The 12833-nt window shown below is 35.4% G+C and overlaps 1 protein-coding gene across 2 annotated transcripts; it reads left to right on the forward strand.

The window, feature by feature from the left end:
* The first annotated feature begins 4506 nt into the window (after nucleotides 1–4506).
* LOC141626960 (choline-phosphate cytidylyltransferase 2-like) lies at nucleotides 4507–12040 on the forward strand. Of its 2 annotated transcripts, none has more exons than XM_074440513.1 (8): nucleotides 4507–4791; nucleotides 8288–8365; nucleotides 9354–9449; nucleotides 9677–9719; nucleotides 9800–9955; nucleotides 10066–10134; nucleotides 11149–11259; nucleotides 11534–12040. In XM_074440513.1, exons 1-8 carry the CDS (start codon nucleotides 4661–4663, stop codon nucleotides 11807–11809), a joined length of 960 nt encoding a protein of 319 aa, XP_074296614.1. In that variant the 5' UTR covers nucleotides 4507–4660; the 3' UTR covers nucleotides 11810–12040. The 2 variants fall into 2 exon arrangements, with proteins under 2 accessions (XP_074296614.1, XP_074296613.1); XM_074440512.1 differs by having other exon boundaries at nucleotides 4539–4791; nucleotides 8252–8365.
* Nucleotides 12041–12833: the final 793 nt, after the last annotated feature.

The following is a 12833-nucleotide window of genomic DNA, read 5'->3' on the forward strand; positions in this document are numbered from 1 at the left end:
ACAACACATAGTCCTAGCATGTGAATACTAGACCGACTCATACTACACTATCATGTGAATCACATAACATCCAGGAATCCAAACTCTATCAACCATAGCCGGCTTGCATCCCACCTTCTATGATTCATAGAATCATCAAACAAGAAAGGACAATATATCTAGAGACAGACATAAGTTCCTATTACAGTCAATAGTCACTCTATAACTCGAGTCTATACCACGAGGTAAGGTAAACACCCTAGTCCTAAACCTGCGCAGACCTAGCGACATGCGGAAAACTATCGCATCCAAGACCCATGATAACAACACATGAGTACCCCTAAGGAGTCCACCAAAGGGTTGACTAGTACTTAAGCTGACTACATACTTCTAAGAGTACGTCAGAAAGTCATACCCTAACTTGGATATAAACTCACCAAGCTAAGACACAAAGGCTATTAAGCGGTGAACATACACTCGTCAAAAACTATAAGGGCCTATCTATGACGATGGTCTAAGATACCAACACCACACAAGACAAATAGGACACCCACTTAACCATAAGAGGGGCAAAGAGTCCAAACTGGCAACATAAATACTTATACTCAATTCAAGGACTCTAGGATAACATCCTTCCTTGTGAAAGACTACAAAAATGTAGATTCAGCTGACAGTCCAACAATATCCACAATTTCATTAGTAATCCAAAACTCAGCGAACCGTTAATCTCATAATTCATGAGAACAAGCTAAAATGGCAACAAGGCAAGAAGACTCAAGTATAAGGCAACCAATTCATCCAACAACCAACATATGAAAAGACAATCATACTCAAAGACAAATCCTCGACTCTAGTCCCGCGACGGGTCATCTGTCAAATCAAGGCTGTCCAGTTTAAACCTAGCTTGACCAACAACTCATTTGGTCAAATTGGCCCAACTCAGAGTCTTGGCCTACTTTGGCCCAAATCACAAAATTCATTACAATATCATTCTCATGCCATTTCCAATTTCTATCATGTGAAAAACTATCAACATAAGGATATATATTCCAACTTACAAAATATCCAATTCAATTAAATTCTCGCATAATAATGATTACCCACAAGCCAAAAATACCAAAATACATAAAAACGCAAACAAAAGACCCAAAACATCAAACAGTAGACCCAAGACCCGACCCACACAACGGGCCATGAATCGGGTCAGACCGGGCCAGAACCGGGCCAGAACCGGGCTGTTTTGGTTCGGTTCTCTCGGTCAACACAAGTCTCCATTTGCAATTTGTTCCAACATCAATACAACATCCCTTTCAAGCAACATTCAACAATATTCATTCCGTTTCAACACTTAAACATGTGAAAAACAACATATTTAACAAACTTTAACAACAACAATTCATGTGAAAATTAAAGTTAACATGTTATTAATCACATAAACATCCAACGCATCATAAACAACACTAATGTGACATTATTTCGTCGAGTAACTCAGAATAGTTACCTTAAGCTAGAAAGAGAGCAAAATAAACTTGAGAAAGATCCTATAGACCGAAATTATGCATCATCTTCCACAATATATGAGTCTCCTAACTCATCTTCATATTCTTCACCTATAAGAACAACAAAAACACATAAATTAGTCCTAAATTCGAAACTCTAAAAAGATAAGACCCGAAACGAAATTGGGGGAAATGAAAATAAAGCGTACTAGTAGATGAGGAATGAAAAGAGGATTCCAAGCATATAATTTTTATGAAATTTGGTGGAGAAATGGAGGAATTATGAAGGATTTAGGGTTTGTAAGGAGGATTTTTGGTAGGTTTTTGGTGTTTGAGAGAAGGAGGAGATAGATTGAGAATCGAGAAAATGAAAATTGAAAGAGGAGACATATGGAGGGGGATGGGCGGTCCAATTGGCATGGGTGGGGGGGGGGGGGGTGGTCAATTGTTTACGTTTTGGGTTTGTTTCGACGGTAATTAGAAATATTCGCCGAACGCGATTTCCGAGAATATTAAAGTTCTTAAACACGATTTTACTAAAAGATTAAGTACTCATATGCCCAATATCCAAACTCGTTTACCCAACGACCGTAAGAAATGGGAAAATCCCAATATTACGACTTTTATCAGAAATCTATTCTATCAAAGTAAAAGGTTTAAATATAGTTTAAATTACTTTTAAACATTTCTAAACTATCAAAAGTGATTACATTACTTCAAACTAAAATAAAATTATATTTTATCAAATTATTATTATTTCAAATAAATTAATATTAAATTAACATGGATTAAAATATTACTTTTAAAATATAATAAAGGTCTTCAAATTTACGGGGTGTTACAGAGAGAGAGAGAGGGTAAGAAACAAAATCGAAAATGCAGTTGAATTTGTTGCTTTAGGCGGTGGTTGACGGTGTTGGGATGGACATACATCATGGTGGGAGGGAGGGAGGGTGGTGGTTGTTTATTGGTAGAGAAATGGTGAGGGGGTGGTCGTTGCTACTTTGAAAGCTTGTGATGTGAAGGAGGTTGAGGGAACATAACAAGGGTATTTTGGTCATTACATTATTTATTTACTTAATGAGTCGGGAATTAAGTAAAACGATTATCGGGAGTGAAATAAGGTGGGAGATGGGATATATACCATGGAATGTAGGTGGTTATTTGTAATAAACCAAACACATGGTGGTAAATTGTAAAATACGGTAAATATTAGGTGGTAAATTATAATTTTCTCAAAGTTTAAACTTATCATCGCAGGATTGGCTGACTGAGTCGGTCATTCCAATAAAAATAATAAGTTTAAATTATACTCTCCGTATTTAAATTCACTTTCAATCTGTTCAACTTAAATCGAGTAAAGCCAAATCCGTTAGTTTTATCAAATTCTAAATAATCTACCTAGTATAAAAGCCAAAGTTATTTATTGTATTCATATTGACCAATAATTTCAAGACTTGAAAAACTTTTATTTTAGTGGGTCTCCACATGACCTTCATACACATTTAATTACTATCTCTCCTACTTTCTTTAATTAACTCTACTCTATTTTCTACTTTTTAAAAATAAATAAATACCTCACACTATATTATGTTTTCTTAATATATTATAAAAAGATTAATGTACAACTATAAAGTGTATATATTGAAGCATAATTAATTATTCCTACATAGCTATATAGAGAGGGGATAGTTTTCAAAAAAAAAAAAAAATCGATAACTGTAATTATATTACTCCCTCCGTCCCGGTCAATTGTTGTCCTTTGGTTTTGGCACATAGACCAAGGAAAGAAGAAGGGCAATTACTAAATGACAAGTGGAACAAATAGAGTGTAAATGATCAAATTGATCATCAATTTCATTTTTAAAATAGAAAGGACAACAATTGACTAAGACACCCTAATATGGAAAAGGGCAACAAATGACCGGGAAAGAGGAAGTAGTATTTTTAGTTATAATTATTTGGAATTTTGTTTTTAATATTTATGCATTTGATTAAACGTAATTGCTCATTTATGGACAAATTTTACTCTTTCACGGATTTTTTGCCATAACTTTTCCATACCTTACCCTTCTTCTAATCAAATTCTCTCTTTTTCTCTCACTTAAAATTAATCAAGTTACTCAATTAATAATCATAATCCTCATAAACAAGTAATGATTTAACTTAAATCATTGACTACTTCATTGTATCAAATTAAGATGTAGTCAATTGTCATGATTAAATTGGGGTTAAATAAAATAAGTGAAATTAGGGTTATGGCAAAGGGGTGGCTGAGGTGGAGGAGAGGGGGTTGGTGATGGTCGCGTCAAGCAATAGATGGTGCTAAAATTTTTATGCTAGACATAATCGAGATAATATAATTTCTCAATACACTTCATATACCAATTTAAAACCTGAAGTTCATGTATGAGGTTAACCCACCATGATCAAGATAATATCATTAACAACATAAGTGAAATTAGGGTTATTGCACTTTATTTCGCCTTCCTCCATGGATATGAAGTGCTATTTGATGCAATTGCCAGCCATTGTGTCTCAGTCATCATCAATGATGCCATTGAACTTCCATTTGAAGACGTTATTGAATAGAGAAAGAATTAAAGAGGAGGATTGAATAGAGAAATAATTGAAAATTTGGCATTTGAAATGAGAGGGGTAAAATGGTTATTTTTATCCACGAAAGAGTAAAACTCGTCCATGAATGAGCACCGATTAAATTATTGAATATATCACGTGCAATTTTATTGCACGAGTATAAAACTAGTGTGTATAAAAAACCACCGTACCAAAAACTAATCAGTGCGTCTTGCTTCAGACGGGCTTTTTTGGTCTGAAATAATAAGACGAGATTTTGTAACCATTTTACAGTTAAATGTGACCACTATTGAAAAACCAGTTACCATAAGCCGTAGCATTGCCTATGTCATTGTGGTTACATTTAACTATAAAATGGTCACATATACCCATCTGAAAAATAAGACGAAAAGTGTACGTCTAAAACAAGAATTTGCAAAAACTAATTGCCGACATAGACGACAAATGAGTCGAAAGAAACTTATATCGAATCAAATAGAAACACAAAATGAAATCGTAGGAATAAGGCAGCCTCTCACAATTCACAATTAATCATTTCATTTCATATTTTCTTACATTCCACTCTACAAATCAATAAATAATTAATGTCATATAATCGTAACTTGATTCCGCATTTGGATCCACTCACGGACCGACCCGTACGGGTTTACGCCGATGGAATCTATGATCTCTTCCACTTTGGTCATGCTCGTTCTCTTGAACAAGCCAAAAAATCGTATGTTTTTCTTTCGGTTTAATTTTGAGATTGATCGATTGGGTTTTCTGGGTATTTCTTGATTTAATTGGGTTTTGATGTGTAGTTTGTTGATTTTGTTTATTCTTGTTACATTGTGTGTACAAGGTTTGTGTTTGTGTATATATTTTTGGGGAGTAGCAAATTAGCCCCATGTGTTTGTTAATATGTGCAAATTGTCTTAAGTTTTAATATGTGCAAATTAGTCCATATGTTTTGGCCAATGTGCAAATAGACTCAAATAGTCCCAATTATGTAAGGGGGTGGTTCACCCAATATAGGTATGAGGTATGGGTTTGGAATGAACCAAACCCATACCATGTGTTTGGTTGACAAAATTGAAGGTTTGATACCCATACCTCAAACCCATGAGGTATGGGTTTTTCATACCTGAGGAGGAGGTGGGTATGAGATTGATACCCACAGATCAAATTACAAATATTAAAAAGTAATAAAAACAATTGTAAAAAAATCATTTTATATATTTATTTGATTAAATTTTCTCTACATGATTTAATAGTATAAAAATTATTATTAAAAATATTGTATTTTGAAGAGTTTTTACTTTGATTGCTTTTAACCCCATACCCCCAAAATTGAACCAAACACAAGGTATGAGGTATCAAGTTTCAACCCGATACCACCCAGGTATGATTCCCGATTCCAAACCCATACGCACGCGTGAACCAAACACCCCCTATATTCCCATAACCTTTCACCGGAAATCTACCAAATCTAATGCCGGAAAAGTTCTTCAATAACCAAACCGAAAAATCGAATGTCAACCGATATTCCCCAATCCTTTAGGGGGTGTTTGGTTCGCGCGTGGGTATGGGTTTGGAATCAGGAATCATACCCGGGTGGTATGAGTTTGGAACTTGATTCCACATACCATGTGTTTGTTTCAATTTTGGGTGGAATGAGATCGAACTTCATAAAAGTTGAAAAAATCTAAAATACAACATTAAAAATATTTATTTTTGATACTAAAAAATCATGAAAATGAAGAGTTGATCAAATAAATGAAAAAAAAAATTCATTTAAAATGTTCCATTTAAGGTTTTTCCATGTTTTTTGGTTTTTTTACTTGATACCCATGGGTATCAATCTCATACCCACCTCCCCCTTGGGTATGAGAAACCCATACCTCATGGGTTTGAGGTATGGGTATAAAACCTCTATTTTTGCCAAACAAACACTTGGTATGGGTTTGGCTCATTCCAAACCCATACCTCATAAGTCATACCTCATAACTTCACCCCTTACTATTGTTACTAACCTTGCTCTTTTTCGCACATTCTAGTTTCACACAAATTAAAGCCATTAAAGGAAAGTATATATGAAAACTGTGGTTGTATAACAAAATAATCAATCATATTACATAACATAATGAACTGTGGTAGTATAATAAAGATCACACGCTAAAAATCTCCAGTATTAGGAACGAACAACCTGGATGACGAAATCAATTCAATTCATTGCTCAACAGTCAATGAATTCCTACTTCACTATTGAAGGAAGTTTACAAAAAAATCTTATCAATGCACACGTTGATTAAGATAAAGTCCTTATCAATGCACACGTTGATTAAGATAAAGTCATAAAACCTTATGCTATGATACGGGTAAATGGTAAGTTTCTTCAATCCAAGTGCTACTTTTAAAGCTTTGATAAATGCTTCGTCATGAAATTTGGTAGTTTTCCGGTGAAATATTGTCGGAATATTGTAATTGGGTCTATTTGCACATTGAGCAAAACATATGAGAATCATTTGCACATATAGAAACTTAAGGGGCCAATTTGCACATACTAACAAACATATGGGGCTAATTTGCTACTTTCCCCTATTTTTGGGTATACTATGTTTTATTCGTAGTTTATAGGAAATTCATGGGAATTAAGTTCGTTGACGAAATTCATGAACCGTTTGGTTGGCTATTTTGAAATTTAATTGCGCCGGAATTGTTAGTTACCTAGGGCCTAAGGTTATAGGTGAGTCAGTTGGAGCATTGCGTAGGAAACCACATGCGTATGAATTTGAAAATCCTGGGATTTCAAGATTTCTCCATTTTGTCGTAAATTTAGGATTTGTGGGATGTTCTAATTTGTAGATTTTATGAGGGTCAATCAAACAACACCTTCCGGAGTGATGGTGTATGATAATCACGCTGGTCATTCCGGGGTTGATATGATGAATTGACGATACCTTCATATGTTGGCGAAGTTAGGTGGAGAAGCTAATAATAATCTTGGGTTATTTCATGTGAATAATCCATCATAAGCCTCATCTCCTCATATTAATTTATACTCATCTTTGATGTCATTTAACTTGTAGTAGACTAACCCCATTCTTTACCTGAAGGTTTCTAAACAAGTGACCTTGTGGGTCCCATTCTTCCTTCTAATTTTTCTTGTTCTTTCTAAATCTTCTAAGCTTCTCCTAATCACCCAAGTTAGAACTTTTTCACTGAGTTCCACCATTTTTCCAGCTCAAACCTTCAAAACACGAAATTTACACACACAAAAATCGTAACAGATGAAATGCAATATGTAATAAATACTCGTAGAAGAATGGATATAAATTTTAGAGAATAAAGAAGAGATTTTCCCAAAACAAAAGATTTGAAAGGATGGATCAGACGTTTCAATCGCATTTCGTTTTATTCTGTATCGCATCGCTGCATCAACAATCCGGTTTAAACCACTGCATCGCATACACCAAACAAATCCTGACATTCTCCCACACTCAAATCCCCAACACACTGCCCTACTCCTCTCACACCTCCCGACTCACCAACTCGGTAATACGACTCACTCAAACTCGCCAAATAACCCAACACCTGATCTCTCCGACTCACCAACTCGCCCGAGTCACCCCCACCACACCACTTCAGCACCACCGTCTTGTCTTCTACGCTGAGGAATGTCGCGCTGTCATATTTGAGGAAGCAGCCGTCGAGCTCAAGGATGCCGCCGACCGAGTTGACTCACTGAGTTATGGAAGAGAGAGAGAGAGAGAGAGAGAGAGAGAGAGAGAGGAGGAGGAGGAGGAGGAGGAGGAGGAGGAGGAGGAGGATGGGGAGATAGGAGAAAGAGAAAGTGATGGGGTTGTCATTTTAATGGAGGTTGATAATTGAGGCAGTTGAGGGGTGTTTTTTGTTCCTGGTTGTGGTTGGAAGCAGACGGGGAAGTTGGATTTGTGTTGTTTTAGTTGTTGGGTTAAGATTATTATTCTTTTTATTGATTTACCTTTTTTTTTTTTTTTTTAAAGTATGACCTGATAAACAAGTAACCTGGTGTATTGTGAGATAAATGACGTCAAAGATGGAATTTTTCTCAGTTAAACACTAGGATGGATTAATATGAGAAGAGGGGGTTTAGGATGGATTTTTCCCATGAAATAACCCAATAATCTTTGATCTTTCTGCTTTTTCGTATGTAGATTTCTAAATACATATTTGTTGGTGGGAGTCTGCAGCGATGAAATCACCCACAAGTTTAAGGGCAAAACTGTTATGACTGAGGCTGAGCGATATGAGTCTCTTCGGCATTGCAAGTAAGCTTCTCTTTTTCAACCCTTGCCCCCCAAGTGAGGATCCTGTATATGTATATCTTTTACAGAGCAACTTGTTTGCAATCTTGTTTGGTCTGTTACTCTTTAAAAAAACATGTTGGACGAATGCTGGAGATCCCTTTTAGTGCTCGTTGGCGATTTTCTTAGAAAAAATTCATTATTTAAGAATTTATTTTCGTACCTAGATGCCTAGCTTCTGTCATTTATATCGCCATTACCCTATCTCCTATTTATAGGCTACCGCTTTAAGTTGGGTAAAGCAGTGTATATAGCCTTTCCTTCACAGTTATAGAGAAATTGCTTCAACATCCAATTTGACCCTCGCTTGAAAAAAGGAACGACTATTCACTATTCACTATTTACTGTAATAATAAGGTAAGTGGATTTGGGTGCCGTACGAAAAACACACAAATTTCAGTTTACGTGACTTGCTAAATGGGTATGTTGTTGGGGGACTTCAGTTCATATGAATTGAAACTTCCAAGGAATTTCAGTTCCGATTTCATCCGTAATGGACTAATGGCCAATGGGTAAGTCAGAATTGCTATATGATATAAAACTCCTATATGCAACCAAACAACGCTTTCCAGTTCACATGAATTCTAAAATTACGTGATATATAACTTCCTAGTTCCTAGGCATTGCAACTTTGCAAGTTCCTACGTGCAAGTGTGCAACTAAACAACCTTTTAAATGTCAGTTTGATTTGTTTCACTATATACCAAAGACAAGAAAATGGGTTGTTGGCTTCATCTAAAATAGATGTGAACCTAGAAACCATAGTTAACGAAAAGTAAATGATCATGAGGTAATCACTATGCCACTGCTTTATACAGTAGATCTTAGTATTTCGAGTCTTGCATGAGCAAGTGACCTATCAACATATCATTGATACTTTCCCTTCTCATTACTGCATTAAATAGATACTTTTCCTGTTTGGTTTATCACAATTGTTAGTTATTTATGGCAGATGGGTTGATGAAGTTATTCCTGATGCACCGTGGGTAGTGAATCAAGAATTTCTGGATAAGCATAAAATCGATTTTGTTGCTCATGATTCTTTACCGTAAGTGCTTTTAAAGCTTTGACAAGTTGCTTGATTTTAGATTTTCATATTTTGGTCCATTCAGGTTTCATTTAAATGTTGGTGGTTGCATTTAAATGTTGGTAAAAATTTGGTCACGCGATGTGCTCATCATTGGCTATTATTTATTTACAGATCTCTTCTTTACCATACCGGATTATGCTATAATGCCTAACACATTGTGTATCGTTTTTATCATTTTCCTACAGTTATGCTGATACCAGTGGAGCTGGTAATGATGTCTATGAATTTGTGAGTTCAATTGAATGAACCCTCGTTTCTTCTCAAAGCATGTATTGAATGCATTTGATGAACTTAGCCTCATTATGCAGGTGAAAGCTGCGGGGAGGTTCAAGGAAACCCAACGGACGGATGGTATTTCGACTTCTGACATCATTATGAGGATTGTCAAGGACTACAACCAATATGTTATGCGAAATCTGGCACGAGGATATACAAGAAAGGAGTTGAATCTTAGTTATGTAAAGGTGTGTTCTTGGCTGTTGATGTTTGGATCGTTCATCTGGATGTGGGTATCCTGCTGGCCACTTTTAGTTCTCTAGCCTGTAGTTCATAGTTTTATTCCTGGATTTTACAGGAAAAGAGGTTAAGAGTCAATATGAAGCTTAAGAAACTACATGAAAAAGTCAAAGAGCACCAGGAAAAGGTATGATCAGTTACCTCTCTTTCTTCTCTCTTGGTAGATAACTTTAAGTACTGTTAACAAATATCCTGAAGTATTGCGGTTATCTTGATGCTCTCATAATTCCACTCTTGTAAATAATTTTTGGCTTTTCTAAGGTTTCTTATTTTGTTATTTAGGCCATAATTTATCAATTATTGCCACAGTCAGACTGTAGAATGTGTTGTGTTGTCTAGGGAGTATATTGCCATCATGGTCAATTACATTATCCTTTTATCTTGGTCACATCCAAATTTGATGTTGGATTCTTTTCGGTTCAGTGTTTGTTTTTTTTGCTATGCTCTCTAGTTGCTTGCCTCATCAGATCTTTTTGGTACTTATCTACTTTTTTTTAACTCCTTATGACACCTTATTACTCCCAACATATTTTAGAGATGGGCAGAATCTGTAGCTGCTTCATTTGGAAATCATATGTGAAAGAGACATCAAACATGGTGCTTGATAGTGTGATGTTTGATTGCTTGTCTTCTCACGATCAAAGCTTTGAAGTTGAGAAAGGCAGTCTGGAAATATAGAAAATTCTTGGTAGCTTGATTTATCAAGTATGAATGTTTGAGGGGGATTTTGAATTATGTTGTATAAGGAGTTGAACGTAGGGAGTGATTGCTAAGAATGAACAATTATGAAAAAAAGGAAAAAATTGTTGGTTTATCTATTGTATGAAATAAACAGGACTTCTTTTCCTCTTTAACTTTATGCATAGCATTTTTTGCTGATTAATAAAGGCTGACATTCAATTTGATCCACATTTCCGGTGTATGGTGGTAGAGTTAGTAGACACATAATCAATGTATTGGTTATGAAAGACGCAACATACGAAGTAAAACAGGATCTTTGCAGTTGTGTTGGGAGCTCAGAACATTTTACCTCTCGCTCAGTTATTGAATTTGCCTTCTTGAATTTGCTCAGTAGTGAATTTGGTCATAGAGCTTATGGTGCTTTGCATTATTTATGATGAGTTAATTTCTTATTTTACAGATCCAGACTGTTGCCAAAACAGCTGGCGTTCATCATAATGAATGGGTAGAAAATGCTGATCGATGGGTCGCTGGATTTCTTGAGATGTTTGAAGAAGGATGCCATAAAATGGTAATATACATTGCTGCAACACAAATTTCTATATGGGATGGCCTAATGATAATTCATATCATCGTGAGACTTGCCCAAATGATGGGGTAGTTATTTCCAACCTATTGGGTTAATATGAGGTTTTTCAACTTAAATTGGTTGATCTAGAAGATTATATTAATGAGGCAGCTTTTAAGAGGCATATTGTTGCTTCAAGTGGTTATAGAACTTTTACAAGTCCATAATTCATAAGTTCCAGTTTTGATAATCTTGTATTTTTGGATATTTTTACCAGGGAACCGCCATTCGAGACCGAATCCAAGAGCGTTTGATGGGGCAACAGGCAGCAGGATTGTTGATAAATGGCAAGGCAGATGATAATGAAAGTGAAGAATACTTTGACCATTATGAAGACGATGATGATTACTACTACGATGAGGATGAGTACTATTACGATGACGATGTCAGCAACGACGAAGATGTCAAAAATGAAGTACAAAAAATGGAGGTTCAGCATGTGGAGGGATCAGAAAATAAAGAAGAGAAGAAATTGCCGAGTATAGCTGTGTAGGTAACATGTCATAGGTTGGTGACATACTGTTTGAAGTGTCTGCCCGTCTTTTTTTCTGAAGGTGTAATGTACAAATGTTATATACAGTAGGGTTTCCTGTCCGTCCACACACTTCTCTTTTGTATTCTGGGTTGGTTGAAAACTAAACTGAAGGACCTGAAAGATCTTTGCCTGTATTGCTATACTTGTTACGACACTACATGCGTTTCTATTGACATCGACGCTTGTAAAGTGGATTGTGTCTATCGTTGTATTGTAGCACGTTCTTATTTCCGGAGATATTCTAGATTAGAATGTAAACTGTAATTTTTTGTAGTCCGATGATGATTGTTTTTCAGCTTAATTGTCTGGTCTGCTTAGGCATACTTGAAAACAGTAGTTCAAGTTTTAGTATTTTAGTGGCGGAACGAGGAAATGTTATCAAGAACGGTTGGCGGGCTGCACTTAATAATGAAAAACTCAAAAGATTGGGTTCACATTTTTTTCCCCAAATGGCTATTAAGATAGAGCAAGTGAGAGAGAGGGTTTGTCTTATAAGAGGTCACAAGCCTGATTTGTTGTACTGTATGTATTACTCTTTTTTATAGAATCATAGTTACTGATAGAGGGTAGAAAATGGAAGTTTGTATCAGGAAACATAATATGTAAACATTTAGTTCCCATGTATTTAGGTAACCGTATATATTCTGTACATTGTATTTAGACGATTAGCTTTGTAATATATATATATATATATATATATATATATATATATATATATATATATACTAGTAGTATCCCGCGCTTCGCGCGGCATATTTTAAAATTTTATTATTATAATTGAAGAAAAAATAATAGATTTTTCTACATGCTACCTTGTATTTCTTCAAATTCTACATGGCTTCCCTCGCTTTTCAAAAATATCAGTGGTAATGAAAATATTTTAAAATACCCAAAATTCTTTAATTCGCCTCTTTTAAATGTTTCTTTTATGCATTTTGATTGATTTTTTGCCAATAATTTGTCATGTTATTCACATAAATAT

The sequence above is a fragment of the Silene latifolia genome, chromosome Y (genome assembly GCF_048544455.1).
Source record: "Silene latifolia isolate original U9 population chromosome Y, ASM4854445v1, whole genome shotgun sequence".
NCBI lineage: Eukaryota > Viridiplantae > Streptophyta > Magnoliopsida > Caryophyllales > Caryophyllaceae > Silene > Silene latifolia.

Coding starts and splice junctions, on each gene's coding strand:
- LOC141626960 (XM_074440512.1), top strand. CDS start 4,661: ATGTCATATAATCGTAACTTGATTCCGCATTTGGATCCACTCACGGAC. Junction 4,792..8,251: donor CTTGAACAAGCCAAAAAATC/GTATGTTTTTCT, acceptor TTTCGTATGTAG/ATTTCTAAATACATATTTGT. Junction 11,260..11,533: donor AAGAAGGATGCCATAAAATG/GTAATATACATT, acceptor TATTTTTACCAG/GGAACCGCCATTCGAGACCG.